Raw genomic sequence first — 27,959 nt, 5'->3', positions numbered from 1 at the left:
TTAGCTGAAGTGTAAGGAGATGTGGAGTCTAAATGGACTGGTAAAACATCTGTTCAGCAAGCAGCTTCTGAAGGACAAGTGTGTCCGCTGTAGTAACTGGGAGGAATTTCCACTCAGCGAGGAGCAGAAGTTGTATGCAGCCACTGACGCTTATGTGAGTACAAATAGAGAGCTCCATTCCATGTTTTAACTATTTCATTCCCCTTAATACATTATTTGCCGACCTTTTTAATGTCTTGCTGCAGTGGAACTCACCAATCATGTAATTCAGATTCCTCGCAACCAAATTGTTAGTATTAAATCTTTGCCCCGCAAAACACACTATAAAACTTCATAATGTTGGTGACTGAGCTGTGGGCAGTCTGGCCGAGAGTTTGGAGCAAGAGTCCAGCCTACCAGTAAGAGCTAAATCCAGACAATGTGGGTACAGGAGAGGAGCCAAGGGTTGTAGCCGAAGGGTGAACCGCTGTCAGTCAGAAGGCAGAGCCAAGGGTCTGAGCTGTTAGTCAGAAGTCAGGAAGAATCTGGGAGCAGGAGCAAGGGCAGACAATGGCTGGAGCAGGGCTAAAGACAGTGAAGGCAGGTAAGTGCAGCTGTGGGTTGGGAATGTGTTAAGCAGCTCCTGAGCTTAAGTATCATCCTGTTGACTCCTTCAGCCAATCAAGTGGTGCAGTTGACTCCTTCAACCGATCAGGGCCAGCTGCACTCATTAGGTTTCCAGAAGAGTGGTTCTGCTGAAGGTTGGCCCCTGACACATTGTGTAGGCTACTGTCCAACATTTTCAGTTCTTGATTGCATTTTAACCCGTGTATTTACTGGAGGCTGTTCTCCAAGGTATTCTCTCCAAGTGGGTCTGATTTGTGACAGTTTAGAAGTATAAACCCATAAAATTTAAAAAGTTTGGATTAAATTTGCCTGAACATCAGCATTGCCTTAAAGACTTGCTGCATCTTCAATAATAACCAGTTCTGTGGATCAGAATAGGAATAGCAAAGAAAAATATCAAACTTGTCAAGTTCTATTGACCAGAAATGATACCATCCCAATATAAATGTTTATCATTTGGCACACTAAGGACACAGTCTGTTAGCAGGAAAGGCTATCCCTCCGAGAAATAGCAAGAGCCCATTCAGTCGGGCATAATAGCCAATCGAATAAACGTTCTGTCAGTTTTGGAAACAATGCTTAATTATTCATTAGAGAAGGGGATGGGGGACAAATGGAGGAATGGAAAGGTCTTACTTCACTGAACCATTGCATATGGGAATGAAGTAATTACAATATCTAGGGCTTTACATCAACAGATCTCAAAGTGCTTTGCAAAGGAAGTTAATATCATGTCAGTTTTATGGAACGTCTCTGCCCATGGCTCCCGCCAGCTACCTCAGGGACTCCCCTCACATCTCAGCGCCTCATCTCTCCCCTGTACCAATGCTTTCTCCCTCTTCTCCCTGGGAAATTGATGAAACCAACCAAACTCGGGAGCCTGACTATCTCCCTCTCCCCAAACCCTGCCCTCCTCCCCTTTGGCCCATACAGGCCTCTCACTCCACCAGGCCGGGGTAGGTGGGGAGAGGTGCCCACTTGGAGTACTTGTTCTCAGTAGCATCAAATTCATATGCATCATAATACTTCCATCTCAGACGATGACCTGTCCACAGTGGTCTGTGGTTCAGGATTTCCAGGCTAGACGATTGTAATTCTCTCTCCCTGGGTTTAGGCAAAATGTGGAAAGAAGTTACAGCTGGTGCTTGATGCAGTAGCCTGTCTCCTTACTGAGATGAGCTGAAGGAGCATATTGATTTATACAACATTTAGGTATAACCTTGAACACGGAAAAGTGTTTTTAACAGCAGCTCCAAGACTGAGAGTCCAAGCCTCACTCTATGTGAAGTTGCTTATTGACCAAAGTACAGTTCTCCTCATTCTCAGTAAATATTGCTTTTTCTGATATACCTGGAGATGAGCTGTGAACCAGAGATTTATATATATCTTTGAGTTCACTTACGAGACTTATCAGGAGGTTACCAGGAGCAGTCGTTGTAGTTCTGTTTAGTATTTTTTTAGCACTGTTCATATCCATGAGGCTCTTTGTTAAATGAAAATAGAGGACATGGTCTGCCCACATTTTGTGTGCCATGGAACACTGAGATGAATGATACTAATCTATTAGCCGTGCCATAATCCAGTGGCTCTCAACCTTTCCAGACCATTGTAGCCCTTTCAGAAGTCTGCTTTGTCTTGAGTACCCCCAAGTTTCACCTCACTTAAAAATTGTTTGCTTACAAAATCAGACATAAAAATACAAAAGCGTATGACTTTCTAATTTTTACCATACAATTATAAAATAAATCCATTTGAATATAAATACTGTACTTACATGTGAGTGTATTGTGTATACAGCAGCTTAAACAAGCTTTTTATGTAGCCTGTTGTAAAACTAGGCAAATATCTAGATGAGTTGAGTACCCCTGGAAGACTTCTATGTCAATTTAGCCGGTAGTGTAGACGTGGCCCATGTGTCGATCTGACTGGGCCCCTGGGCGTGGAGCAAAGGCATTTTGGGTTAATTGTTTAGCAAGAGTTTAACTCAGCATTTGCTTTGTTTCTAACTTTTAAAAAAATAAATGAACATACTTCTAATGTCTTGAGGTAATGTTTACTAAAATCATTGATATGTTCTTGCACCCTTAACTTTACCTTAAGAAAGTGTTAGGCTAAATTGTATTTTGTATTAAGTTCTCTAACTTAATATTGCATTACTGACATTGTTTGGAACAAAAATCCTTCACTTAGTGTTAAATTGAATTTACATCTTGGATTGGAGAAGAAATTTGTAGCCTGTTCAGTTTGTTTTAGGCTTTTCCAACTGTGGAAGAAAAAAATATAATATGTGATCTGTATGGAATCTGAAGCATTAAATTTGTTTTGCTTTTCTTCACAGGCAGGCCTCCTCATTTACCAAAAACTTGAAAATAGGAGTGACTGTGGTCAGAGGCTCTGCAGTATAAAAAACGGTAAATTGCAACTTAAAAGCATAAAGAATGTGTGGGTTTTTTTTCTAATTGGACACTGAACTGTTTGGGGTTTACAGACGGCTTGCAGTGAGAGAATTCTGTTTGGGTTCTTTGTTCACCTGTATCACATGGGTATCTGAGTGTTTTTCATAAAGGGCAGTAAGTGATATGGGAGCACAGTCACATCGTTCTGTGGTGTATGGCCAAGTTTTATGAGGGGGCTTGTAAGGGATCTAACTCTTACTTTTGTTATTCCACGCTGTAACAGGGTCAGATGCTTGAATAAACTATTGGCCACCTTGTGAATTACAGCATGTTCAGTGCCATCTCATGCATTTGTGAGAGAGATGGAAATACCATAGTGTCTTCTGCTTCTCATCCTGCCATGGAGTGAGAGATCTGCTAGAGCTGGTCTTTTTTTCCTCATAGCTCAGGAGATGTAAATATCCCATGGAATACCAGCAAACTGTAAACTTTGGCTTTGTCCTGTGGGCACACAGTGTTTGATTTTTTTTTTTTTTTGATAGATACGTTATTAGATTTAATGGAAAATGTCACAGCTGATTTCTCTTGAGTTTGCTTCATTTCTGCTGAGCTAGAGATCTTGTCCAGATTTTCTAAAGAGTGAGTTACCCAGTAGTTCCTATTTAGGTACCTAAATATGTGCCCAGATTTTCAGAAGAGCTTATCTCCCATTTTCACATCAGAAATAATGAATTAAGTTAAAAATCTTAGTGTTGCTTTTGACCAGGGAAAGCCCTCTGGAAAAGGTTTTATTCTTTTTCTATGCAGGCTGTACCCTTATTTTCCCTGTGATGACCATGCAGCAGCAATGCTGCCTTCTTGATCACAAGGCTTAATTTTTGTGCCCTCTTTTAGCCGTGTCTCTATGTTTGCAGCTTATGCATGATTCAGCTGCATGTTTGCTCATTTACTTATTATGAGCTTTTAACAAATGAAACATCTTTTAGTTTTTGATACTAAAGTCAGTGGAACTACTCATGTTTAAAGTTGCATAAGTCTTTGTAGGATTAGGGCCTAAGAACATTTAGGCTAAATATGTGGGCTGTTCACTTTGTTTGTAGCGCAGTAGCATGTAAATGTGCTGAGACTTGTTAAAATGAAACAAGTTTCCTGTCCCAAAAAGCCTTATGTCCAGATTCTTAAAAAATAGGAGCTTGAAGCTAGACTCCTAATTCCATGCGGAGGAACATACATTAGTGGCCTGACATCTCAAAAGTGCTGTGACACGGTGTCTCCCATTGTCTCAAAGTGAAGCGTCTGTGAGTGAGGGGGGTGAAACAAGCAACTGATCAGCACAGGGCAGAGAAAGTCTAGAGTCAAGACTGTATGATGACTATGTTGGTATCTGCTTGTCCCTTTGGTAATACTTGGGAGGCTACTTCTGTGTCTGTTCCTGCTGAATTTCTTTGGCTCTTTGGCCTGGCTTGACATGGCTCAGGGGAGGGAGTGTTGCATGAGTCCTAGTGCCGCTAGGAAGAGGTGGGGTAACCTCTGTGCAGTTCTGGGTCTGGATGGTGCTGGTAGGGATGGTTTGTCCCAGCTGAGTCCCATTTTCCCCTTCCCCCTCACTGTGCAGCATATTGTCAGGCTGCTTCTGAAAATGGGAACTAGACAAAGCTGTTAACTTTAACTATAATTATAATTAACTATAGCAACCTCTGTTTCTCTTGAGTCAGTAATGATCTAGAAGCTTATTTGCATATGAATAGAGAAGAGAGGTGAGTTATATGTAAAGAAACTTCACTGACATTGAGTTTTTCAGATGGGGAGATGTTGGCAAATGAAGTCAAGAATCAACTGTCCTCATTAGCTGAAGAAATGGTGGAGCTGGCTAATGGTCTTCCCAGCACTTTTGGACAACTTAAAATTATGCAGAGGTTAGATGTTGCTCAAATCTGCTTCCTCTTTATCTTTGACGTCCCTGTCAGTGGTATGTTCTTACATCCGTACTAATGGTATTGAATCCAGTGCACCCTATCGATAGTTACAGATCCATGTGTAAATTGTGGTGGGTGAGGGCCTCCTGTGGTCCCCACCAGACCACAATATGGGCTGCTAAGAGTGTTTTCCTGGTTTAAGGCATACAAGGGATTCTCCAAACAAAATAAACAAAAAAAAGATCCTTTCCCTCTTTCTGGCTTGGGAGAGGGTTTGGTTTACCTGCCGGCTCTGGTGTCCTTAATCTGAGTTAGGGTCTGCCTCCATCTCCTCCTTTTGGTAATCCTCACTTTATACCTGGTCTATATAGTCTCAGGGATGGTAAAGTCTGTGACTGTCTCTGTTGCCAGCTATATCCAAGGCATAACAGTCTTCCCCTTGTCACCACCCTTCCTGTGGCAGTTTTTCTCTTTTTAAGCTGGCAGAGCAAGTCTTGCGGTCTGTCTTGTTAGTGCTGGCTGACCCCATGAGAGCTTGTGGGGGCACCCCTCACAATGTGTATGCCCCCCCCCCGCCTTAAAGAAACTTCAGTCCATGAGAAAACTTCACTTTTCTACTCACAGATACAAGGATGCAAATTTTCCTTGTGTAATAGCAGAGGATTGGTGGTTTGGCACTGCCAGCCATGTTCTATAGGACCCTTATAATCTGAAGGGAAGCCTGTGAGCCCTGGAACTGTGACAAAACCTACCTTAAGCAATTGCTCAAGTGGCCAATGAGTTTTGGATACTTAATGCAACTAGCCTTCTAATCAAGGTGGGATGTACCTCTTCTCAGTGGGTTTGGGAATTCTTTGCATCTCAGAATAGGTTGTTGCCTAGGAAAGATGGTCTCACACAAGTTTTAGTTTACGTAGCTGATTACTAGTTGCAGGTTCCTTCTTACCGTTCATTGTTTAAATATGATTGTTAATAGCTTGATAGAAATTGTTCCATCTAGGCCTGATGGGAAAAGATGTAGGGCAGAATGTCATCTGCGCATTCATACTCTATCACAGGGACGTCCGGCCTCTTCAGCTTGAGGGCCCAACATGATATTTGAGAGAGTCGAGAGGCCATAATCAGTCAGTTCTCTTATAAACCCAGTACAAAAAACTGACGACGACGACTGCTACTACTAACTACCTAATAATTTGCATCCAAAAGTTTCTTTACCCCGTCAACTTCTTGATTTCCAGCTGAGTCTGAGATGATCCCACAGTACACCAGCATGGCTAAAATAGTCTTCATGATTGATACTTTGTATTTGTGAGCTGAAAATATTTGTTCATAGATGTGTAGGCACTTCCAAAGTGACAGATCTTCTTGTGCTGGTTCCTGTGGGTATTCCGTTGTGGGTATGGGTGTGCTTCAGGTGCCTGAGACTGGAGAATTCTTGCAAGCAGTGTCCGTTGGTTCATGTCTGACGCCTGTCCTCCTCATGCTCCACAGCGAGGATAAAAGGGATGGGCAGAGTGACTGTCCTTCCTGTTACTTCTCACCACTGCATGGCCTGAGTTGGAACCTCTGGTGCCCAGAGCTTATATATTTAAGCAGCATAACTGCATGATGAAAACTGTTTTCCATCCAGGAATAGAGGTATTGTATATTGATTTTTGGTTGAGGAAAATTTTGTTTTGTATGTAAAGATTTTTTTCAGCGGGAACAACCAAGCTGCATCTATGAAGTTTTGAGGAAATAGAGAGGATTATTTTGCTAGAATTATGTTAAAATTATCATTAAGGGCAAGAACTGCCTTTAAAAAGCCACTGGTAAGATATATATAATGACATTTATTTACAGCTTTATTTAATTCTCTCTTTTTTTCCCTAATAGAGCTGTAGAAATATTAAGTGGAGTATCTGAAAGTATAGGTGCCTTAAGAAACATGTTGCTTGGTGAACCCAACTCTCTAGTGGAGCTGGGGAGCAGCTGTGTTGCGGCTCCAGTGAAATCTGAAGTTGTATCTACCGTTGTTGAAGAAGAAAAGGCCGAAACAGCTGAATTTCCTACAAGACTTCAAGATGATTTAAATGATGACATTGATGATGATATGTTACTGAGTGTCGATGAGAGAGACCTGACTGGTAGTGAAATGGAATTTAGTAAGTCTGAGCAGAAAGATGGAACTGCAGACAGAGGATCTAAGGACAATACAGAGAGAGACTGCATAATGTCACTGGACATTACTGAATATGAACTTCAAATGTTGGAACTTAAGGCTAAGGAAGAAATTCTAAATGAAGCTGCCTTGCCTGAGGTAATGGATTAAAATCCATACAAATGATGAACATCACCAGGAAAAGTGATCTTACTGTTAATTTACCAAGGGATTTTAAAGAGTTCACTCACAGAGTGACAGTTAATGTGTGAGAGAGGAAAGGATATTGAATTGCTTTCCTGAAGCTGAATTTAAAGCTTTAGTCTGGCCAATATCCAGGAAACCTGTCGATCTCTGAGCCTCTCTTTAGCACCGCTACCACTTAGGTCCTTGTTACTTCTCTACATACATGAACTCTAGATTCACTCTCTCTGCTGTGAATAGTATGTTTACAATATGAATTTTAGGGGGTACCAGGCCAAATTCTGTCCTTGGACACGCCTCCACAGTTCCCATTGTAGTCACTGGAGATGTGCAGGTGTCTCACAGGGTACAATTTGGACTACAGAGTTCATAAATTGCAGCCCTTTTAGAGACTTCTCTTTTATGGTGCTAGATTCCTTTTAGTTTCTATAATTGATTTTACTTTATTTTTTTTTCATTTGCGTGGTTTGTCTGTATTCAGGTTAAATGGAATCTTTAAACTTCTATGGAAATTTGCTGTGTTCGCCGGAAATTTTTCCAAACACGTTTTACTATGAGAAGGGTCCAGGCTACATAGATTAGCAAAGAGTTATCTGCAACTAACCCTTGAATGGCATATAAATGATGTGTCTAGTAGAGGAATAGAGGGGTGGTGGACTTTCAGTGAAATAAAGGCTTATTTTGAAATATTCCTTTAGGAACCATATTCCAGAGAGAATGAACAAAATCTTGGTTGTGTCATTGAAAGTGATGAAGAACTGGAAATGGAGATGCTTAAAGTAGGTGCCATAATGTTTGTTTACCTCATTGAGGTAGTTGCTAGTCACTTTGGTTGGGGTAAGAGAGAGGAGGAGGAGACTCTTTATTACAGTGTGGGGATGTTTCCAGCATATTTTAAATATTTTTGACAAAAATCGGAAATCATTCCGTCATATTCATTCTCTCCCCCTCACTCTGGCCCCAATCCAGCAAAGCACTGACGGCACAGGCTTCAAATTAAGCCCATGAACCATCCCATTGAACTACTCACATAACGAAAGTTAAACAGCACTTTGCTGATAAGAACATAAGATTGGCCCTACTGGATCAGACCAAAGGTCCATCTAGCCCAGTATCTGTCTTCTGACAGAGGCCAGTGCCGGATGCTTCAGAGGGAGTGGCCAAAACATGGCAACTATCTAGTGATCCATCCTCTGTCATGCAGTCCCAGCTTCTGGCAGTCAGAGGTTTAGAGACCCTCAAAGCATGGGGTTGCATCCCTGAGCATCTTGGCTAATATCTATTGATGGACCTATCGTCCTTTCACGATCTATCCCGACTCTGTTCTTTTCTGTGATGTACATGTGGCAGAGTGAGCTTCGTTTACATTCTACTGTGTGAAATGCTGGCTGATGAGTGAGTGAGTAGGACGAGATATTTTAGTAGTAAAGTACTACTAAAATACTCAAGCTTTTCTTATATTGTCCCATTGAACGTCACATCACATCAGGAACTGCATCCTTTCTCCATCTATTTTTCAAGTCATTAGAAATGAACAAGACTGTTTTTCCATAAAACCTCAGTTCCCACCTCTCCCAATCAAATTCACAAAACAGAATCCCAAAGGACAAGAGAGAATTGGAAATGAAAGCTGTTGCCCAGCAGTTTAATCACATGTCCCGAAAGAAGCTATTTAACATGATGTTTTTAAAATTTGGAAAGACAGCCTCAGAGGAAGAATTGGAGAGAGTGTCATGTAATTGGCAAATGAGAATAACCATTTCTTCAAGTGATGTTCCCTCTATGTATTCCAATCGTCGCTGAGTACGTCAGCGGAGGGGATGGAGGGCAGGTATTGGAATACAAATAGAGACCATATCTTGAAGAACCTCCAGTTAAAGGTAAGTAACCTCCTCTTATAAAAGGTAACATTTAGTGGGATTTAAATTAATAAAACAATCATACTTGAACGTATGTTGCCCTCTGATAATGGGAGTTTCTCACATGATTGATCTTTGTGCCTTATGCTGAAGAATCTGAGCCAAGCCATAATTAGAGTAGAATTCACATGCCCTTGAGCAAGATTGGTTCAAACAGAATAGCAGGTTTTGTTCATTATTATTTCCCCTTTGTGCAATAGGGGTTAATTTTCTACTTCCAATTTTCAGTCTATAGAAGATGTAGATAATTCTAAAGTCAGTCGAACTGACTCTGTCTCCATTGAAACCAAGAGAACTGATGGCACAAAATTACACCTTTGTCCAGATGATGATGAAGATGAAGGCATTGAGGAGGAGGAAGAGGAGAGTTGGGGTAAATACTGAATTACACTATGAAGTATGAGTGAAAGTTGACAATAACTCTGTACTGTGTGCAGAAGCAGACTCGGAAGGTAGCGTAAAGCCCTGTGTTTAGTTTACTGCTCATGGAGACACCAAGCAAACGCTGATGTTCTGAAGTAGTGCTCACTGATACTTATGAGACCAAAAGATACCTTGGAGTCAAATTTTGTCCTTGGCTAAGTGTAGGTGACTCCTTCTAAACTAAAACTGGAAACACATTCAGAACAAGGTAGATGGGATGGGGAATCGTTTGTCTCAAACTGATGCCGTATGCACAGCCTGTCTTCCTCTCATCACATCCGCCTTACAGCTCCCTGAAGACTCCATCTGTGGACCCTGGCTGGTCTGTCTCCTTGTTGATTTTGACACAATGGTTGGGAACTGGTTATGTGGAGACAGGGCACGTGGGGAGTGCTGCCGAAGTGAGTCCTGGCCTGCCCAACCCTTGATCCCTGAAATCTTCCCTTCTGCTAGGCAGTCTCCAGATTAACTACCTGACTCCACCCCAGCCATTTCCAAGGAGTTATATTTAACTGACATGTTACAAATAGAAATTAGCAAGAATATGCTAAGGTTATTGGTTGCTAGTGTTTCATAGGGTTATATAGATTGAGAAAAGTAATCTTACCAACTTGGCATGAAGAAAGAGATTCATGGTTTTATTCCTAACAGTGTTTTGCAAGTTTGCTAGACTTTCATGTTAGAGCTGTGTGAATCCAGGGCCCAGGAAATGAATAGCAATGAGCTTCCTAATCTCTTTCAGTCCATGGCTTTTCACTTCTAATAAAGCTAAATATGCATGCATTGTTTTTCCATCAGATCCTTTGTTGCCTGTACCTAATGAAATAGAAGTCACGTGCTTAAAGACATATTTTGGGCATTCTAGTTTTAAACCGTAAGTGCGTTATCAATTATCATATAATGTATGTGTCCAGTTCCTATCTTTTGTTTAATTTAGAATGATTTTCTGTTGTTGCTTGTGATAAGCACCAACAGTAAGCTTAGTGTTGTAGAAGATGCAGAAAAAAGGCACAACTCTTGCCTTGAGGAGCTGTCAAAGTAAATCTCATAGTGAGTTACTTGTATCAAAGCGCTTATAGAGTAGACATCCATGTTCTTGTCACTTATCTTAGCAGGCCTGGGTAATTAAGGTGATACACTAAAATAACAAAGGCATTGTAGATACCTCAAAATATTTCAAACAGCAAAAAATTTAAATTACTAACTCTTGTCACAGTAAACTTCATAACTGAGATGGTTAACTTTTGCATTTGTCTGTTAGACACATAGTATGGAAGAACAGAGTGTGGTAATGCACAAAGGGCAGTGATAAACAGATAGCTCTACAAACAGTGCTAGGCTGCAGAGAATAGATTTCTAAGGCCTCGAAACCGATATGCAGTATTGGTTTATATACATCATATAACAAATTGCCTACAATATTATGTAGTAATTTAACCGTCTGTAGCAACTACTTGGTAACCTAGGAGCAATAATGTGCATATTTCCATGTTGCTGTAGCTGTGTTGGGCTCAGGATATTAGATATGGGTGAGGTAATATCTTCTGTTAGACCAAGAAAATATATTCCCTCATCCACCTTGTCTCTCCGGTAATGTGTATGACTTCTGTGCACTGCAACACATCTAAAATTTATCAGTGTTAGATCATTATATGGTCTTATTTTCAATATAAATAGGATAAAATATTGCTTAAAATGCCATATGGCTTGCAATGCTCATGGAGTAAATTTTATGAAAAATTATTTTGGGGAAGAACCAACTTGGTAAATTCTGAGACACAATAAGGCACATTTGGATTTTTCTCAATTTTATTTGCATTGATACCCTATCTTTAGTTGCACACAAAAAGGATTAAAGCTGTGTTTGGCAGCAGTATAGCATTTCTCTGCCTTTTTTGGTGAAAATAATCAATAAACCTATTTGAAGATCAGCTTTTAATAACATACTAGGCATCTACTGCATTTGTAGTGTTCCATTAATCATAGAATCACAGAAGATTAGGTTGGAAGGGATCTTAGGAGGTCATCTAGTCCAACCCCCTGCTCAAAGCAGGAGCAACCCCACCTAATGATTGAGGCAAATCCTGCTTGCCTTACTCATACACGTAGTCCCAATCTGACTTCAGTGGGACTTCTTGTAGGAGGAAAAAACAACCACAGTTTGGCTGTAAGTGTGTGTGGAGAGGGAGCACACCTAGAATACTAAGGTGGTTTCAACTGTGGTTTTATTGAACTGACAGTTTTACTTAAATTCTGATGTTACACATGTGGATGCCAGATATGTTGTACAGTAGTGCAAGATACAGTTTGTTATAGGCAAATAATTAATATGTATTTAATTTCAAGGGTCCAGTGGAAAGTAATCTCTTCTGTGTTACAAGACAGAAGAGATAATCTCGTTGTCATGGCAACTGGTAAGTACAAACCTTATGTTCAAAGGAACATATGTAAGCTTCGCTTATGACTGCTGTGCAAGGAACATGGTCTAAAAATTGTCTTGCATGGATCAATTGAGTGTTAGGAAGTATAGTAATGGGGAAAATGAGACACGAAATGAGGCTTTAGGGAGGAATTAGAGTTTCAGGTATTTAATACTTCTGTTGTTAGAGGTATGTTTTCTTTTTAAGGATATGGGAAGAGCTTGTGCTTCCAGTTTCCACCCATTTACACAGGCGGTACAGGAATAGTCATCTCTCCTCTTATTTCTTTGATGGAGGACCAAGTGCTGCAGCTTGAGTAAGTAATATAACTGTAGGAGGCAGGTGCCTTGTCCCTACAGAAACCCACAGATGCTGCATCTGTCATTTGTTGGTTCAAACGGCTGCATTTTTGACACTCACTGGTAGGCCCATCTCGTCTGACCCCCCTGCATACCACAGGCCAGAAAACCTCACCCAGTGATTCCAGCATACAGCCCAATGACTTCTAGTTGAGCTAGAGCAGATCTTTAAGAAGGAAACATCCAATTGTGATTTAAAGACGTCAGGCGATGGAGGATCCAACACATCCTTCTTGCCTTCGCTCTCACCATTTCACCCTTGGGAATAAAGAGCACTGTGGCTGCATCCATCTCTGTTCCCTCCTGCCCCCTGTGGCAGTCAGAACTCACCAGAGTCTTCCCTGCTAGTAAATAATTAGAGAACGTCTTGTAAATAATACATTATTAACATTAAAGATTTGGTTATAGTTAATTAGTTTAACAGTAGTTCTACTCATTTGGCAGCTCCTGGTCCCCTTTTTTTTTTGTCCAATGAGTCTTTTTCCTCAGATGTTCCCGCCTTCCTGCCCTTATGGCGGATACTAAGCACTTGGGGTTCAAACTCTGCCCTTCTGGTCATGGGCTGATTCCCTGGACTGATGGCCGCTGCAGATGTCATTTGTGCTTGAGGGGATTTCATGGGACCCCCTTGCTATTCAGTCTTCAGCTCCTGTTTTACCAGAAAGTCAAGGGAATCTCTCTTAAAATGGCATCTGCTAGAACAGTGCATGAGGGATTCCTCAGATCCTGAGCCAGAAATTGTTGGAAGCTGAAGCTGGACAAATTCAGGCTTCAGTTAAAGCACAGTTTTTTAACCAGGAGGGTAATTAACCACTGGGGCAACTTACATAGGATGTGATGGCTTCTCCATCGCTTGAAGTCTTTCAATCAAGATGCAGTGTCTTTCTGAAAATTCTATTGGCCAGGTTTAAGAATCACTGGGTGAAATTTTCTGGCCCATGCTATAGGGGAGGTCAGACCCAATGATCACAATAGTCCATTGTGCCTTTAAAGTCTATAATATTAATGTTGAATTTTCTGGATATATATTGCTTGTTTTTTATATAACTACAAAACATATGCCATTATTTCTCCTCAATTACTGAGACGTACTCTCAAGGAGAATTACACTGACTCAGTCTCTTCCACCCTGTGCAAACTAGACACAGAAAAAGCCTTTCCCAAAGATGGAATTTTTGTATTAAGGACTTTCTTTATATTTGCTGTTTTCTGCTGCAAACCATAGTATTATGTAGATGAGGGGCTATGATGCAGTTGAGTGGCTGGACAAACTAATTTTGCTGCCCACAAGGACCTAGGGACAAATACTGGCCAGATTATGTGTATTTAACCTGTTATCTATATGTTTATACTGCTCCCATCAATGTAATCTGAGTGTCTGTTTATTCACCACCTGCCCACTGGCTCATTAATTTTGGACACTGAAGAGATTTGATCTCTGCAGCCTAAGACACCCACTAATTCAGCTGTCAGTTTGGATGAGGTCCATGTTCCAGAGCTGGAACAAATGGATAATTTAAAAAGGAATAAATCACCAGGCTCAGGTGATGTCCATCCAAGAGTTCTGAAAGAGATTGAGTATGAAGGTGCAAAAATACTGAATTGCTTGTTAAAAACAGCTACTTTACTGGATGGGAGCAAATTTTGTACCTGTATATTTTTTAAGGATCTGGAGGTGATTCAAGTAATTATAGACCAATAAGCCTTGTATCTGCATCTGGTATATTGGCTGATACAATAATTAAATAGAATAGTAAAATGCCTGGAAGATCATGGTATGATAGGGTCTAACCAGTATGGTTTCTGCAAAGGAAAGTTAAGTCTCATTAATCCGTTAGAATTCTCTGCATAGGTCTGTAAAGTAGAGTTAAATGAGAGCTGGTTGACATGTATTTAGACTTTCAAATAGCCTTTGATAAGGTCCCTCACAAGAGGCTAGTCATGAGGTGGGAGGCAAAACACTGTCATCGATCCTAAACTGGCTAAGAGACAAGAAACACATTCACATGAATGAACCCTATCTTGCTTGTGCTTTCTTCATACAGAATGTCAGGCATTGCAGCTTGCTTGCTTGGATCAGCTCAGTCAAGAAATGTGATAGGGGACATCAGAGCGTAAGTTCGTTACTTTTTGATCTCTCGACTCACATGTTCTGAATACAGATATTTAAATTGCTGGAAAGAATTTAAAAGAATTTTCCTGAATTTTCTTAAGTTGTGCTCATGTTAATGAGCCATGAAATAAGTATGAATTTTTCTTCAAGTGTTGATTTGTGGTGTGGGCCTTTTGGCCAGCAGAGTCTGTTGGGCCCTTTACCCCCAATGGGAGGGCATGTGGGAATGTGACCACAACTCTTACTGCCTGTGGCAGGGAGTCGGAAGGCAATGGTATTTCCCCTGCTCCCTGCGCTCTTTTTTCTGTCAGACTTTGCCTCTAGCTCTTAGTGGTTAGGATAGATCATTACTTAGTTAGTGTTTGATAGTTTTCTCTGCTTTATTGGCAGACTTTAGTTTCCTTTATTGCTGGCTGTCCCTGTGGCTCTGATCACATTTTTCCACCTCGTGGCTGAGGCAAAGGCCTCAGGGTTTAAACCTGACCCTTCGTGTGATGAATTAGTGACTATTAGGGATGGACTCACAAGGTGAAGGCCCTGCCTCAATAGAAACTCGGGTTGCCTATCCCTCTCTGCCAGGACCTGATGTACTACAGCAGCTGCCTGAAGCGCTTGTGGAGTGGTCTGATGGGTAGTGTTGGATTCTGAGCAGCAGCTCTGCCCTAGATGTGGGTTGTCTGTCTGAGCCTGTTCTGAGACAAAATCCCTTCGTGCCTGGTGAGCAGGGAATTCTACCTTGTGGTCCTGAGTCTCTGGTACTAAAAGCAGGGAAGCTCATGGTAGTTGCTTTCAGTCCCCAAGACTGACCACTTCATCAACCACTTCAGCTCTGCTGAAGCCAGCTCCCTTGCTGTCACGGTAGGCCTGAGTGCCATTCAGAGGGAGGATAGTGGGACTGGCCCTCCCCCTTGGAACTAGAGTGGGAGAAAAAGAGGAACTGTCAGCCCTGAGGCTCCCCTGACATAGACAGTCTGAGTCTGACTGCTCTGCGTCAGCTCGTGCTGCTGCGTCAGCCTGGCTGCCCCATCTGGGAGCTGTCTTTCTCAAGGTAAAGACATTTCAGGGTTTCCGTGCCAAAGAAACATTGCTCATCTTCACCTGAGTGTGATGTGACCCCACAACCCTGGAATCCTCTCCAGACATGCATCAACTTTGGGTCTGTGCTTGGCATGGTGAGCCTTCCCTGTCACAACCTCAGTGGGAGCCATGCCATGACCAGGTCACTACACAGAAGGCCCTGGTCTCCCGCTCTGATAAGATCCATGAACCTATGGGCTCTCAATGATCAGGAGAACCTGGGAGAACAAGAACAATTAATCTGGCCTTCAAGGCATCTCTCCTCGAGCTGAAGGACCTTGCTCTCCAAGTCCTGGCAGACAATGCCACAGCAGCTCTGGCAATTGCGACTCCCTGTGGCAGGGAAGGGATTGCTCAGCCCTGGCACCCCGGGATGGCACACATGTAGTCCAGTCAGCATATAGGAACCGGGTGAGGATACAGCGTGCTCAGTGAGGTCATAGAATATCGGGGTTGGAAGGGACCTCAGGAGGTCATCTAGTCCAACCCCCTGCTCAAAGCAGGACCAATCGCCAACTAAATCATCCCAGCCAGGACTTTGTCAAGCCTGACCTTAAAAACCTCTAAGAAAGGAGATTCCACCACCTCCCTAGGTAACGCATTCCAGTGCTTCACCACCCCTCCTAGTGAAATAGTGTTTCCTAATATCCAACCTAAACCTCCCCCACTGCAACTTGAGACCATTACTCCTTGTTCTGTCATCTGCCACCACTGAGGACAGCGTAGCTCCATCCTCCTTGGAACCCCCCCTTCAGGTAGTTGAAAGCAGCTATCAAATCTCCCCCTCACTCTTTTCTTCTGCAGACTAAATAATCCCAGTCCCCTCAACCTCTCTTTATAAGTCATGTGCTCCAGTCCGCTAATTATTTTTGTTGCCCTCTGTTGGACTTTTTCTAATTTTTCCACATCCTTTTTGTAGTGTGGGGCCCAAAACTGAACATAGTACTCCAGATGAGGCCTTACCAGTGCTGAATAGAGGGGAATGATCACATCCCTTGATCTGCTGGCAATGCTCCTATTCATACAGCCCAAAATGTTCCTTCTTGGCAACAAGGGCACACTGTTGACTCATATCCAGATTCTCATCCACTATAGCCGTTAGGTCCTTTTCTGCAGAACTGCTGCCTAGCCACTTGGTCCCTAGTCTGTAGCATTGCATGGGTTTCTGCACTTGTCCTTGTTGAACCTCTTGTATCCTATCCCTACCCTCCAGCGTATCTACCACTTCTTCCAGTTCAGTGTCGTCTGCGAACTTGCTGAGAGTTTAGTTCATGCCATCCTCCAGATCATTAATGAAGATATTGAACAAAACTGGCCCCAGCACTGACCCTTAAGGCATTCTGCTTGATACCGGCTGCCAACTAGACATGGATCCATTGATCACTACCTATTGAGCCTGATGATCTAACCAGTTTTTTATCCACCTTATAGTCCATTCATCCAGCCCATACTTCTTTAACTTGCTGGCAAGAATACTGTGGGAGACTGTATCAAAAGCTTTGCTAAAGTCAAGGAATAACATGTCCATTGCTTTCCCCTCATTCACAGACCAAGTTATCTCATCATAGAAGGCAATTAGGTTAATCAGGTATGACTTGCCCTTGGTGAATCCATGCTGACTTTTCCTGATCACTTTCCTCTCCTCGAAGTGCTTCAAAATTGATTCCTTGAGGACCTGCTCCATGATTTTTCCAGGGACTGAGGTGAGGCTGACTGGCCTGTAGTTCCCTGGATCCCCTTCCTTCCCTTTTTTAAAGATGGGCACTACATTAGCCTTTTTCCAGTCATCCGGGACCTCCCCCAATTGCCATTGCCTCCCCCAGTTGCCCCAAAGATAATGGCCAATGTCTCTGCAGTCATATCTGCCAACTCCTTTAGCACCCTCGGATGCAGCGCATCCGGCCCCATGGACTTGTGCTCACCCAGCTTTTCTAAATAGTCCTGAACCACTTCTTTCTCCACAGAGGGCTGGTCACCTCCTCCCCATGCTGTGCTGCCCAATGCAATAGTCAGGGAGCTGACCTTGTTTGTGAAGACAGAGGCAAAAAAATCATTGAGTGCATTAGCTTTTCCACATCCTCTGTCTCTAGTTTGCCTCCTCCATTAGTAAGGGGTCCACACTTTCCCTGACCACCTTCTTGTTGCTAACATACCTGTAGAAACCCTTCTTGTTGCTCTTAACATCGCTTGCTAGCTGCAACTCTAAGTGTGATTTGGCCTTCCTGATTTCACTCCGGCATGCCTGAGCAATATTTTTGTACTCCTCCCTGGTCATTTGTCCAATCTTCCACTTCTCGTAAGCTTCTTTTTTGTGTTTAAGATAGCAAAGATTTCACTGTTAAGCCAAGTTGGTCGCCTACCATATTTACTATTCTTCCTACACATTGGGATGGTTTATTCCTGCAACCTCAATAAGGCTTCTTTAAAATACAGCCAGCTGTCCTGGACTCCTTTCCCCCTCATGTTATTCTCCCAAGGGATCCTGCCCATCAGCTCCCTGAGGGAGTCACAGTCTGTTTTTCTGAAGTCCAGGGTCCATATTCTGCTGCTCTCCTTTCTTCCTTGTGTCAGGATCCTGAACTCGACCATCTTATGGTCACTGCCTCCCAGGTTCCCATCCAGTTTTGCTTCCCCTACTAATTCTTCCCTGTTTGTGAGCAGCAGGTCAAGAAGAGCTCTGCCCCTAGTTGGTTTCTCCAGCACTTGCACCAGGAAATTGTTCCCTACACTTTCCAAAAGCTTCCTGCTTTGTCTGTGCACTGCTGTATTGTTCTCCCAGCAGATATTGGGGTGATTGAAGTCCTCCATGATAACCAGGGTCTGTGAGCTAGCAACTTCTGTTAGTTGCCAGAAGAAAGCCTTGTCCGCCTCATCCTGGTCTGGTGGTCCATAGCAGACTCCCACCTCGACATCACTCTTGTTGCTCTCACTTCTGAACTTAATTCAGAGACTCTCTCAGGTTTTTCCTGCAGTTTCATACAGGAACTTTGAGCAGTCATACTGGTCTCTTACATACAATGCAACTGCCCCACCTTTTCTGCCCTGTCTCTCCTTCCTGAACAGTTTATATCCATCCATGACAGTATTCCAGTCATGTGAGTTATCCCACCAAATCTCTGTTTTTCCAATCATATCATAATTCCTTGACTGTGCCAGGACTTCCAGTTTTCCCTGCTTGTTTCCCAGGCTTCTTGCATTTGTGTATAGGCACTTAAGATAACTCGCTGATCGTCCTGCTTTCTCAGTGTGAGGCAGGAGTCCTCCCGTCAAAGTTCAGACCCTTTGGAGAGTAATGCTGCCAGTTTCTCACCTCTGCTGAGTGGCAGAGGTTTCTTCTGAGTTTATGCATTGCTTCCTGCACAGCCTATGACTGACTTTTCCTTTGTCTTTTGGTCTATTTCCCTTTCAGTATTACTGTTCTGTTTTATTTAAGATTTGAGCTTATCTTCTTTTCCCCTTTGGAGTCTTTAAGTGAAGTTTGGATACCTCTTTCTACCTCTTTAACTCAGCCACAGGTTATTGAGCTGAATGTGGGAATCTCTGAGTGCGATTCTCTGGCCAGAGGTGTGCAGGAGATCAGACTAGATGGTCATATTAGCCCCTTTTGGCCTTAAAATCTAAGAAATTCCTTTCCTCTTTCTCTTCCTGCCTTCTCTCTTTTGTTTCCATTCTCTCTACTCTCTCTCTGCATCATTCGTTTCCTCTCATGTTCCCTGTTCACAACCTGTCTGTATTGTCCCCACCTTCATCTTATCTGATGCACTCTTTCATTTCAGTTGAATGAATTGTTTGGGATCTCTTTCATTTGCTGCATATGACAATGTATTTTCCCAATTTTGTAGGGGCCACTATAGAGTTGTGTATATAACTCCAGAGTTCTGCTCGGGGAACTTATCGCTACTTCAGGAACTTGACCAAACTATTGGTATGTTGTGGTAGGTTAATTTTGGGAGCTGTGGGGAATTTACTTCTGGGGGAATTCTGTGCCACAAAACAATCTGCACAGAATTACTGTTGCCTGCAGAATTTTATTTTTTCACGCAGAATTTGTGATTTCCATCAAAATTCCTGTTGATGAAAATCACAGATTTCAGCCCCGCACATAGCAAGGTTCCCACTGTCTGCCCTGTGCATGCTGGGGCTCCCGTTGACAGCCCAAGCCTCACCAGGTGTGGGATTGACAGCAGGAGCCCTAGCCGCCCCAGGGCTGACAGGCCTAGCCACACTTGCCCTGCACGGGGCTGACAGCCGGAGCAGTATTTTGCAGAATTTTAAAATATTGTGAGTAGAATTTTTTTAATTTTTTGGTGCAGAATCCCTTTAGGGGTAGGAATTGGATTACGTTGGATTTATTCAAAGATCCTACCAGTGATGTGTGTTAATATTTTTTTTCTCTGAATTTGTTTAATATACCCTGTTTTGAGAATTTTTCAGCACTGTTTCTCAAAACTAACAGCAAGTTCAGAGTCCAGTATGGCAATCCCCACCGATGGGTGTCGTCAGACTCTGTTGCAATAACATTAAGATAATTACTATATATAGATACAGATACAGTGGAGCTGCATCATAGGCACATTTAACTTACGTGATTTTAACTATACGCGCTTGGCAAAACAAAAAAGAGAAAAATAACAATTTAAATGCTGTGCCTGTAGTGTGGGCGATTCTGCCTGCCATTCCACTCAATGAGCGTTTGACTAAACGCGATTTTCACCTTACGCGCTGACTTCAGAACCTAACCCCCTTGTAAGATGCGACTCCCCTGTATAGAGAGGGCACATAATGTTCATTCTGCATGAAATATCAGCTACTAAGAACAGGGATAATAGAGGGATCAGTGTAGGCTCTTCAGAACATGCACTCAGCATTCTCAGAAGTATCTTCAAAAATTAAAAATAATAAGCATAGATTAACATTCTAATTTTTCAGAATATTACACTTGATAAATGCATGCAGTACAAGTATTGTGGCTAAGAAACTATTTTTCTTACTAAACACACTAATGCAGCTAATACTCCAAGTGACCATCAGGACAACTCAAAATAATTCAAACTTCAAACAATTTTTGTGATTTCACCAATTTAGTGCGCAGTGCTGTGAGATGCAACGAGCTTCTTGAAAGCCATTGGAGTCAATAGGATTTGAGTGTGCTTGGTACCTCCAGGACACAGCCCTTAAATTGCAGAGTCTTTTATATAACCGGCTGATAAAAGCACTGGTTGCAGAGATAGAGTGATAGTTCAAACCGTAATATATGATGCATGTGTTAGTATGAAGAGTTGCTTTAGAAGTTCCTCTCTCATCAGATTTACCTATAATCACATGACCTCTTAAGAGGATTGGAGAAATCCTGGAACTCTCAGGCGTTATTTCACTACCAAGGAAACAAAATTGATAGTACCAAAGGAGAGAGTAAGCATGCCTTGCTGTGTAGAAGTGGGGAGCTGATGTGACACACATCTTATGAGCAGTGGGCTTGAAGGCCAGGGATATAGTGAAGGGAAAAATGGAGCGGGGGGGAAGGTCTGCGAAATCCTTCATGGCTTTGTATGAAAAGAGGTCAATGTGAAAATGGATTTCCACTGGTCATTATGCTAGAAGCCATTTTAGAAACCCACACAAACTAATTGTACCTTTCTCTGGAATTATCAGGGCTCCCATCTGCATAGTATCCGAGGGCTGATCAGACTTCTCTGTAAAGTTTAACTTCAGTAAATGAGGTTTTTATTTTCTAGAGCATGTTGTGTCCTTTCCTAACTCAGTGTAATATTATATAACTTGTGTGTTCATTTTTTGTGTGTGTGTTTTTTTCCAACCCCAGGTATCACGCTGATAGCGGTCGATGAGGCTCATTGTATTTCAGAATGGGGGCATGACTTCAGAAATTCATTTAGGACTTTGGGTTCGTTAAAGAAAATGCTCCCTTTGGTGAGGCTCCAGGGTGTAGGTCTTTTGTAAATAAGATAAAAAAGGATGTTGTAAATTTATATTTTAAAAGTAAATTTTTCTGGTACGGTCATGATTTTTTTTCCTGACACTGCTATTCTTTAGACATGCTTGAAGCACTGAGAAATTTGAATAAAACCAGAATGCACACCAGATATATTGTGTGCCCTGAAATACTCCTGTGCCATGTAAATTAGGGTGGCTACTTTTCAAGCCTTCACAGTGCTGAGATATGCTTTCAGATATATGCACCTACGTGTCCTATTTCAGTTCAAAGGAGATGGAAGTGTTTGTGTGCATCTGATGGAAGAACTTGATTTATAATGTATTCTCATTTTATATTAATGCAGTGACTGGCTGTCAATATGCAGACCCTTAGTGATGTTTTTGTAACTCTTTTGGAAAAGGACACATTTTAGTCATGGAGAAAATATTGGTCTGTATAGGTATATACATGGGCTCCCAGCATTCAAGCAGGATTAGTTTTTTTTCACTCAGATGGTAGACTTAAAATATCATATTCATTATGGCACCATACTTCCAAATTTGTGTATCCTGAGTTCTGGTACTTTTGAAAATTAGGCCATTTATTTAGGTGATAAAACACAGATTAAGCACCAAAATTTTTCAAAAATAGGAGTGTCAATTTAGGTGTCTAAATATAGATTCAGGAGCCTATGGGTGGGATTTTGAAAAGCACCCCACTGACTTAGAAGCGCAGATCTCATTGACTTCTGGTCACGTAGGCATCTTTGAAAATCCTAACCGTAGGTGGCTGAAATATGGATGTAGGGGCCTAACTTTTGGCACCTATTTCTGAAGATTTTGTCCTAAGGTACCTAACTTTAGGCACCCATATTTGAAAATTTGTGTAATCCTGTTGAAGAAACTGTAATGTAAAGAAGATTGTCCAAATCCAGTTTGAAAAAATATGTTTCAATATCATTTCTGTTTTCCCCCATGTAGACAGGTGAATGTCCATTTACTTTTATGGAAGGATTGCTAAAATGTATTTCCTTGTGACAATAAAAGGCTCTGGGAAGTATAATGTTGTCTCTATTCTTCAGAAGCATTAAATTTTCCAGGGACTGTAAGCAGATCAGGATATCTAGTCTCATCCCATTTTTTCCTTAACTTTGAATCACAATAATAAAATAAAAAAATATAAAAACTGCAAGAATTATGGGTCTCAGTTTTTGTTTCTTTCTTTCCATCATTTCTCTCTGCTTTTCATTTCAGGTTCCTGTTGTTGCTTTAACAGCAACAGCGAGCCCTTCAGTTAGAGAAGATATAGTGCGCTGTCTAAACCTAAAGAACCCTCAGGTCACATGTACTAGTTTTGACCGACCTAACCTATATTTAGAAGTTGGACGGAAAACTGGACGTATCTTTCAGGATTTAAAACAGTTCCTTATTAAAAAGGAAAGGTGAGGCCTTACTAGCTTGCTTGTTCTATCAGCTGCTGCTGTTGTATCTCAGATATTATCAAAGGTGTGCCAGGCTGGGGGTCAAAAACAAGAATAAAACAGTGGACTTGGACTGGACTAGGTTCTCTTCCTGGTTCTGCTGCTGAACTGCTGGGTGATCTTGGGCAAATCATTTCATGTCTCCGCCTTTCTTCCTCTCCCGCCATTTGTGTTATCCATTTAATAAGTTCTACAGGGCATGGATAGTCTCTTGCTATGTTTGTACAGTGTCCAGTGCAATGCAAATGGTAATATTTAGCTGTACAGTGGATTACATTCTAAACCATATTATGTGAAAAATAAGAGTAAGAATTATGCACAAATTCAAATTCAGATTTTTGATTTCTAGCATTACGTTTCCATTTGCCTGGCTGCAAATGAAAAATCCCAAATGTGTTTCCTTACAGGTAGACTGGCACAGACCATCTCTTCCCTTTTTTTATTGACTTATAAGTACACAAATACCAAAATGAAAGCATGATATGTATGTAGGGTGGGCGGGAGAAGGTTGGGTTTCGATGGCAGTCTCTGCAGTTGCTGATGGGTCACTACTGTTGTGTTGTGGTTCCATTCATATGGGTAACATATGGCTATTTGTGTCTGCTATGTCTGTTTGTTTATTGTACTTTTCTTTTCAGGGGAGGGTTTGATTTTGTTTACAAAGGCAGCGTGGCTGGAAAGGAGGGAAACAAAATGTGAGAGCTGTTGATCTGAGAAGATGTGGGGTGAAGGGTGGCAGCCTGAGTGGGTTGGAATGAGAATGTGTGCAGGGGGGGAAGAGAAGGATGCCAGGCTGGGCAGGTTGGAGCGAGGGGTTGTGTGTGTATAGCTGGGGATTGTGGGCAGGAGGTTGCAGGCTGGGCGGGTTGGAGCGAGGCTTTGTGTGTATAGCTGGGGGTTGCGGGCAGGAGGGTGCCAGCCTGGGTGGGTTGAAGTGAGGAGGTGTACGTGTAGAAGGAGATTGGGGGCGGGGAGCATGCCTGTTGTAGAGAAGGGGAATGAATTGAGGAAGGTGGGCCACAGGCTGCCTGCCAGGGAGAAAAGATTTTCATAAGTTTTTTTGTCTCTTTTTAAAAATGTTTGGCACCCTCAATCACAGCAAGTGTATCTGAAAATAGTAGTAGGTTACAGAGTGGTGGCCGTGTTAGTCTGTATCAGCAAAAATAACGAGGAGTCCTTGTGGCACCTTAGAGACTAACAAATTTATTTGGGCAAAAGCTTTTGTGGGCTAAAACACACTTCATTAGATGCATGGAGTGGAAAATACAGTAGGGTATAAATACGCAGCATATGAAAAGATGGGAGTAGCACTGACATCTCCCCACCCTCCTGCACACACACACTTGGTAAGGCAACTCTCATCTTTTCATATGCTGTATATTTATACCTTACTGTATTTTCCACTCCATACATCCAATGAAGTGGGTTTTAGCCTATGAAAACCTTATGCCCAAATGAATTTGTTAGCCTCTAAGGTTCCACAAGAACTCCTCATTGTTTTTGCTGAAACTAGTACTGTGATTCACACAAGAAGTGCACTAGTCAGAACATCACCCAGGAGAGTTATAATGAGGCAGCAATATATGGTAAACCTTTAGAATCTTTCAGGTAACAAATAATATAGAAATGGAAGAGATGTTATCTTTTTTGAACCTGACGAGATTCTTACTCTGGCTAAGAATCCAGGAAGAGATCCTTAGCTGGTGTTAACTATTGTAGCTGCATGGAAGGCTATGGAGTGATGACAATTTAAATCAGCTAGATATCTGCCCCCTAGAGAGAACATACTAAAAATAAATGAGAAGAATAATGCAGATTTTGAAGCTGCTGATGCCCAGGATAACGAAGACTTGCTGCAAAACCTACAGCCTGACAACTCTTAGTCTGTTGAGTCAGATGTTGAATGTGTGGTTCGCAAGTGGCCTCCTTAGCATTTACAGCATGTTTATTTATTGTTTATTATTTTCCTTAGCTCTACATATGAGTTTGAAGGACCCACTATCATTTATTGCCCTTCAAGGAAGACCACTGAACAAGTAGCTGCTGAGCTGATGAAATTAAACTTGTCCTGTGGCACATACCATGCTGGCATGGGAATCAAAGCAAGAAAAGATGTTCATCACAGGTTCATGAGAGATGAAATTCAGGTATAAATTCGTACTACAGGATGATGTTCTGTAGGAAATGGGTTAGTTATTCCGTTGACATGTACAGAGTGAGAGAATTTTGAAATATCAGTCTCTCTTTCAAATTTACTTTGTACCTTTGACATTATGGGCAAGAAACTATTCTTTGGCTTCCACAGTCTGTCTGCAGTGACATAATTTCTGACCTTCATGTTAACCTCATTTTCTCTATAAATATCTTAAACATACACTTCATCCTCAAATACTTCAGTCTTTCCAGTCTACAGTGTATAATTAGGAGTGACTTTTCTCACTGCTGACGTGCAGTCATTCTGTCACATAGATCACAGTAGTGCCGCAGGGAATGAAGAGTACCCCATACCACCATTTTATAATGTTCTACTTTTGAGCTGCTTGGTGGGTAAATGTTGTATTTTTAAATGGCCCCATACTAAGCTCCTCTGTGTACGCTTGGCCTCATTCACATATATTCTTTCTCTTGTCTTTCTAGGAAAAAGGCAAAGCAGGAAATGCATTTCTATCCATTATCTTATTTTGAAAATAATATATCTTCAGGTTTTGACTAATCCCTAAGTGGAATATTATTTCACTTAAATGCCATGTATTTCTGCAAGAATAAGATCTTCATGTTGTCATGGGAAATCATTAGGAGGCTGTAGAAAATTTCTAATGAACTGTTCTGGGTTAATGAATGGAACTTCTGTGATTTATTGTGTTTATGTGCCGTTATGACAGTTGAGCTCAATTTGGGTAAAGTATAGGCTCAATTGTAAAAAGTATGTAAAAGTTCATAAGATGTTACTAAAACTTAGAATAACAAATGTTGATGGAGCAAAAAGTGTAAGAGGGAGACACAGTAACTGAATTGGTCTAAACAAAAAGGCATATTGATATGATTCAAAAACTGTCTTGAAATTATGCTTCTTAGGAGATGTGGAGATGAGAGTTAATGAGTCAGAACTGATGTGTCAAACATTAGGCCTAATTGGTAGATAAAATAGTGAAGGTAAGGGCTATTCCACCCATTTCTCCCTTTTTGAGCCCTTAAAAGAAAGAGGGATTTTTGTCGAGAAAGTATGAAAAATCAAAAGAAAAACAGACAGAAGCTACTGGAACAAGCTTCACCATCATGGCTGCCACCCCCATTGTTTCCTGGGACCCTGGGCCTTCCTCATTCTGATCCTGATGGGAATGGGCCAGAGAGGGAGGGAACCAGATGACGTCACCACCCCACCAGCTCCTGCTGAAACCCAAATACCACCTTGGATGGCAGTTATTACCATCTTTCATACCATCTAAGACTGTCAAAGAAGGGCTGGAGGTTCCTTCTAATATTAGATTTTTACAACAGCAGTAACAGCAACATCATCAGCCTATCTGAACTAACGTCTCTTTTTTCCCCAAAAGTACAGTTATTGCTACCTCTGATCCTATCGAAGAGACTGTCGAACAGTGTGGGGAGGAGGGTGTTTTCCTTCTGAAAACTGTCTTCAGCTAAATGGAAAGGGAACGAGATGTTAACATGAAAACCTTATTTAATACTTTATATTTCAAATGCTTTAACTGTTTTTCCTTTTCTGTCTCTTTCATAAAAGGTTTAAAAGATTTTTTTAATAGTTTATTTGCCATGGTGTCAAGCAAGCTGAGGTCTCTGCATTCCAAGTCGTGGACCCTGTTTAATACTGTTTAATGTTAGACAGTAACTGGTTTATATTAACACCCTTAGTCCGTATATCACATCTAAATTAGTACAACAGTGATCAGAAATCTGTGATAAACAATCAATTTGCTTTCACTATGCTTACGAAATCACTGCTGTATTGCACATGCACAAAGAAATAGTTATAGCTTGCTGCTTTTAAAGATTGACCTCTAGTATTTTGACCTCTTTGCCCCGATGATTCTCTCTTTCGCTCTTAGAGGAAAATATAAAGTTGTAGGTCATTTTTATTAGGTCTCTGATCTGAAAGAGCTTTGCAAACATGTATTAGTTACTCCTGGGGGAATTCTGTGCCACTGCGCATGTGCAGAATTCATGTCCCCCGCAGATTTCTTTGCTTCCCCACAGAAAAATGACTTTCTGACAGGGAAGCAAAGGGAAGCTGCAAGAGCAGTCACACACTGCTCCCTAGCAGTGCAGGTACATTTTTTCAGGCACCTGGAGCAGCCGGCGGAGAAGTAAATCACTGTGGGGTTGGGGACACCCCAGCCAGTGGCTCCTACCCTGAGCCGAGATCAGCTGCTAGACCTGGCTGGGCTGGAGGCAGGAGAGGACGAGACTTCCTCTTCCCTTGCAACAAGTGGCTGGGACTATGTGAGACCCACCCCCAGAAACCTCCCTCAGCTTCAGGAAGCTCAACATCTTCCCCTGCTTCCTCCTGTCATCGCTCCTCAGATGTGGGGGGAGGGGTCACTGCATGGGGAGCTGCTCCCCCATGCACCCAACCCGCATGCATCCAAACCTCTCATACCCAGACATCCCTGCCAAACCTCACCCAGTACGTCCAGAACCACCCTAGTCCTCCAACCCCAAACCTCACCTCCATTGAACCTCATCCCCTGCATCTGGAGCCCCCACACTTGCACCCCAACCACCCCAACTGAGCTCCCTGCACTCAAACCCCCACCCTGATGCCCACCCCCTAAGCACCCGTATCCAGACCCCCACACCACTGACTGCCAACTAGCTGCACCCAGATGCCCACCCCACCAAGCCCAACTGAGCTCCCTGCACTCAAACCCCCACCCTGATGCCCACCCCCTAAGCACCCGTATCCAGACCCCCACACCACTGACTGCCAACTAGCTGCACCCAGATGCCCACCCC

The 27,959-nt window shown here is 42.1% G+C and overlaps 1 protein-coding gene across 3 annotated transcripts in view; it reads left to right on the top strand.

Moving 5' to 3' along the window:
• WRN (WRN RecQ like helicase) overlaps window positions 1-27,959 on the top strand; it is a 102,578-nt gene that overhangs the window by 31,276 nt on the left and 43,343 nt on the right. For 2 of the 3 annotated variants that reach the window (XM_075066040.1, XM_032769480.2), the window contains 14 exons: window positions 5-154; window positions 2,945-3,017; window positions 4,804-4,918; window positions 6,794-7,217; window positions 7,961-8,041; window positions 9,410-9,554; window positions 10,403-10,478; window positions 11,951-12,018; window positions 12,232-12,340; window positions 14,429-14,497; window positions 19,416-19,498; window positions 21,395-21,501; window positions 22,759-22,946; window positions 24,958-25,132. In XM_075066040.1, the coding sequence (XP_074922141.1) occupies window positions 5-154; window positions 2,945-3,017; window positions 4,804-4,918; window positions 6,794-7,217; window positions 7,961-8,041; window positions 9,410-9,554; window positions 10,403-10,478; window positions 11,951-12,018; window positions 12,232-12,340; window positions 14,429-14,497; window positions 19,416-19,498; window positions 21,395-21,501; window positions 22,759-22,946; window positions 24,958-25,132 (1,863 nt within the window). Of the gene's footprint in view, window positions 1-4; window positions 155-2,944; window positions 3,018-4,803; window positions 4,919-6,793; window positions 7,218-7,960; window positions 8,042-9,409; window positions 9,555-10,402; window positions 10,479-11,950; window positions 12,019-12,231; window positions 12,341-14,428; window positions 14,498-19,415; window positions 19,499-21,394; window positions 21,502-22,758; window positions 22,947-24,957; window positions 25,133-27,959 lie in introns of those variants that run through there. The other variant, XM_075066041.1, reaches the window with a different exon arrangement.

The sequence above is a fragment of the Chelonoidis abingdonii genome, chromosome 5, assembly GCF_003597395.2.
Source record: "Chelonoidis abingdonii isolate Lonesome George chromosome 5, CheloAbing_2.0, whole genome shotgun sequence".
NCBI lineage: Eukaryota > Metazoa > Chordata > Testudines > Testudinidae > Chelonoidis > Chelonoidis abingdonii.
This window is presented reverse-complemented; position numbering and strand designations above follow the sequence as displayed.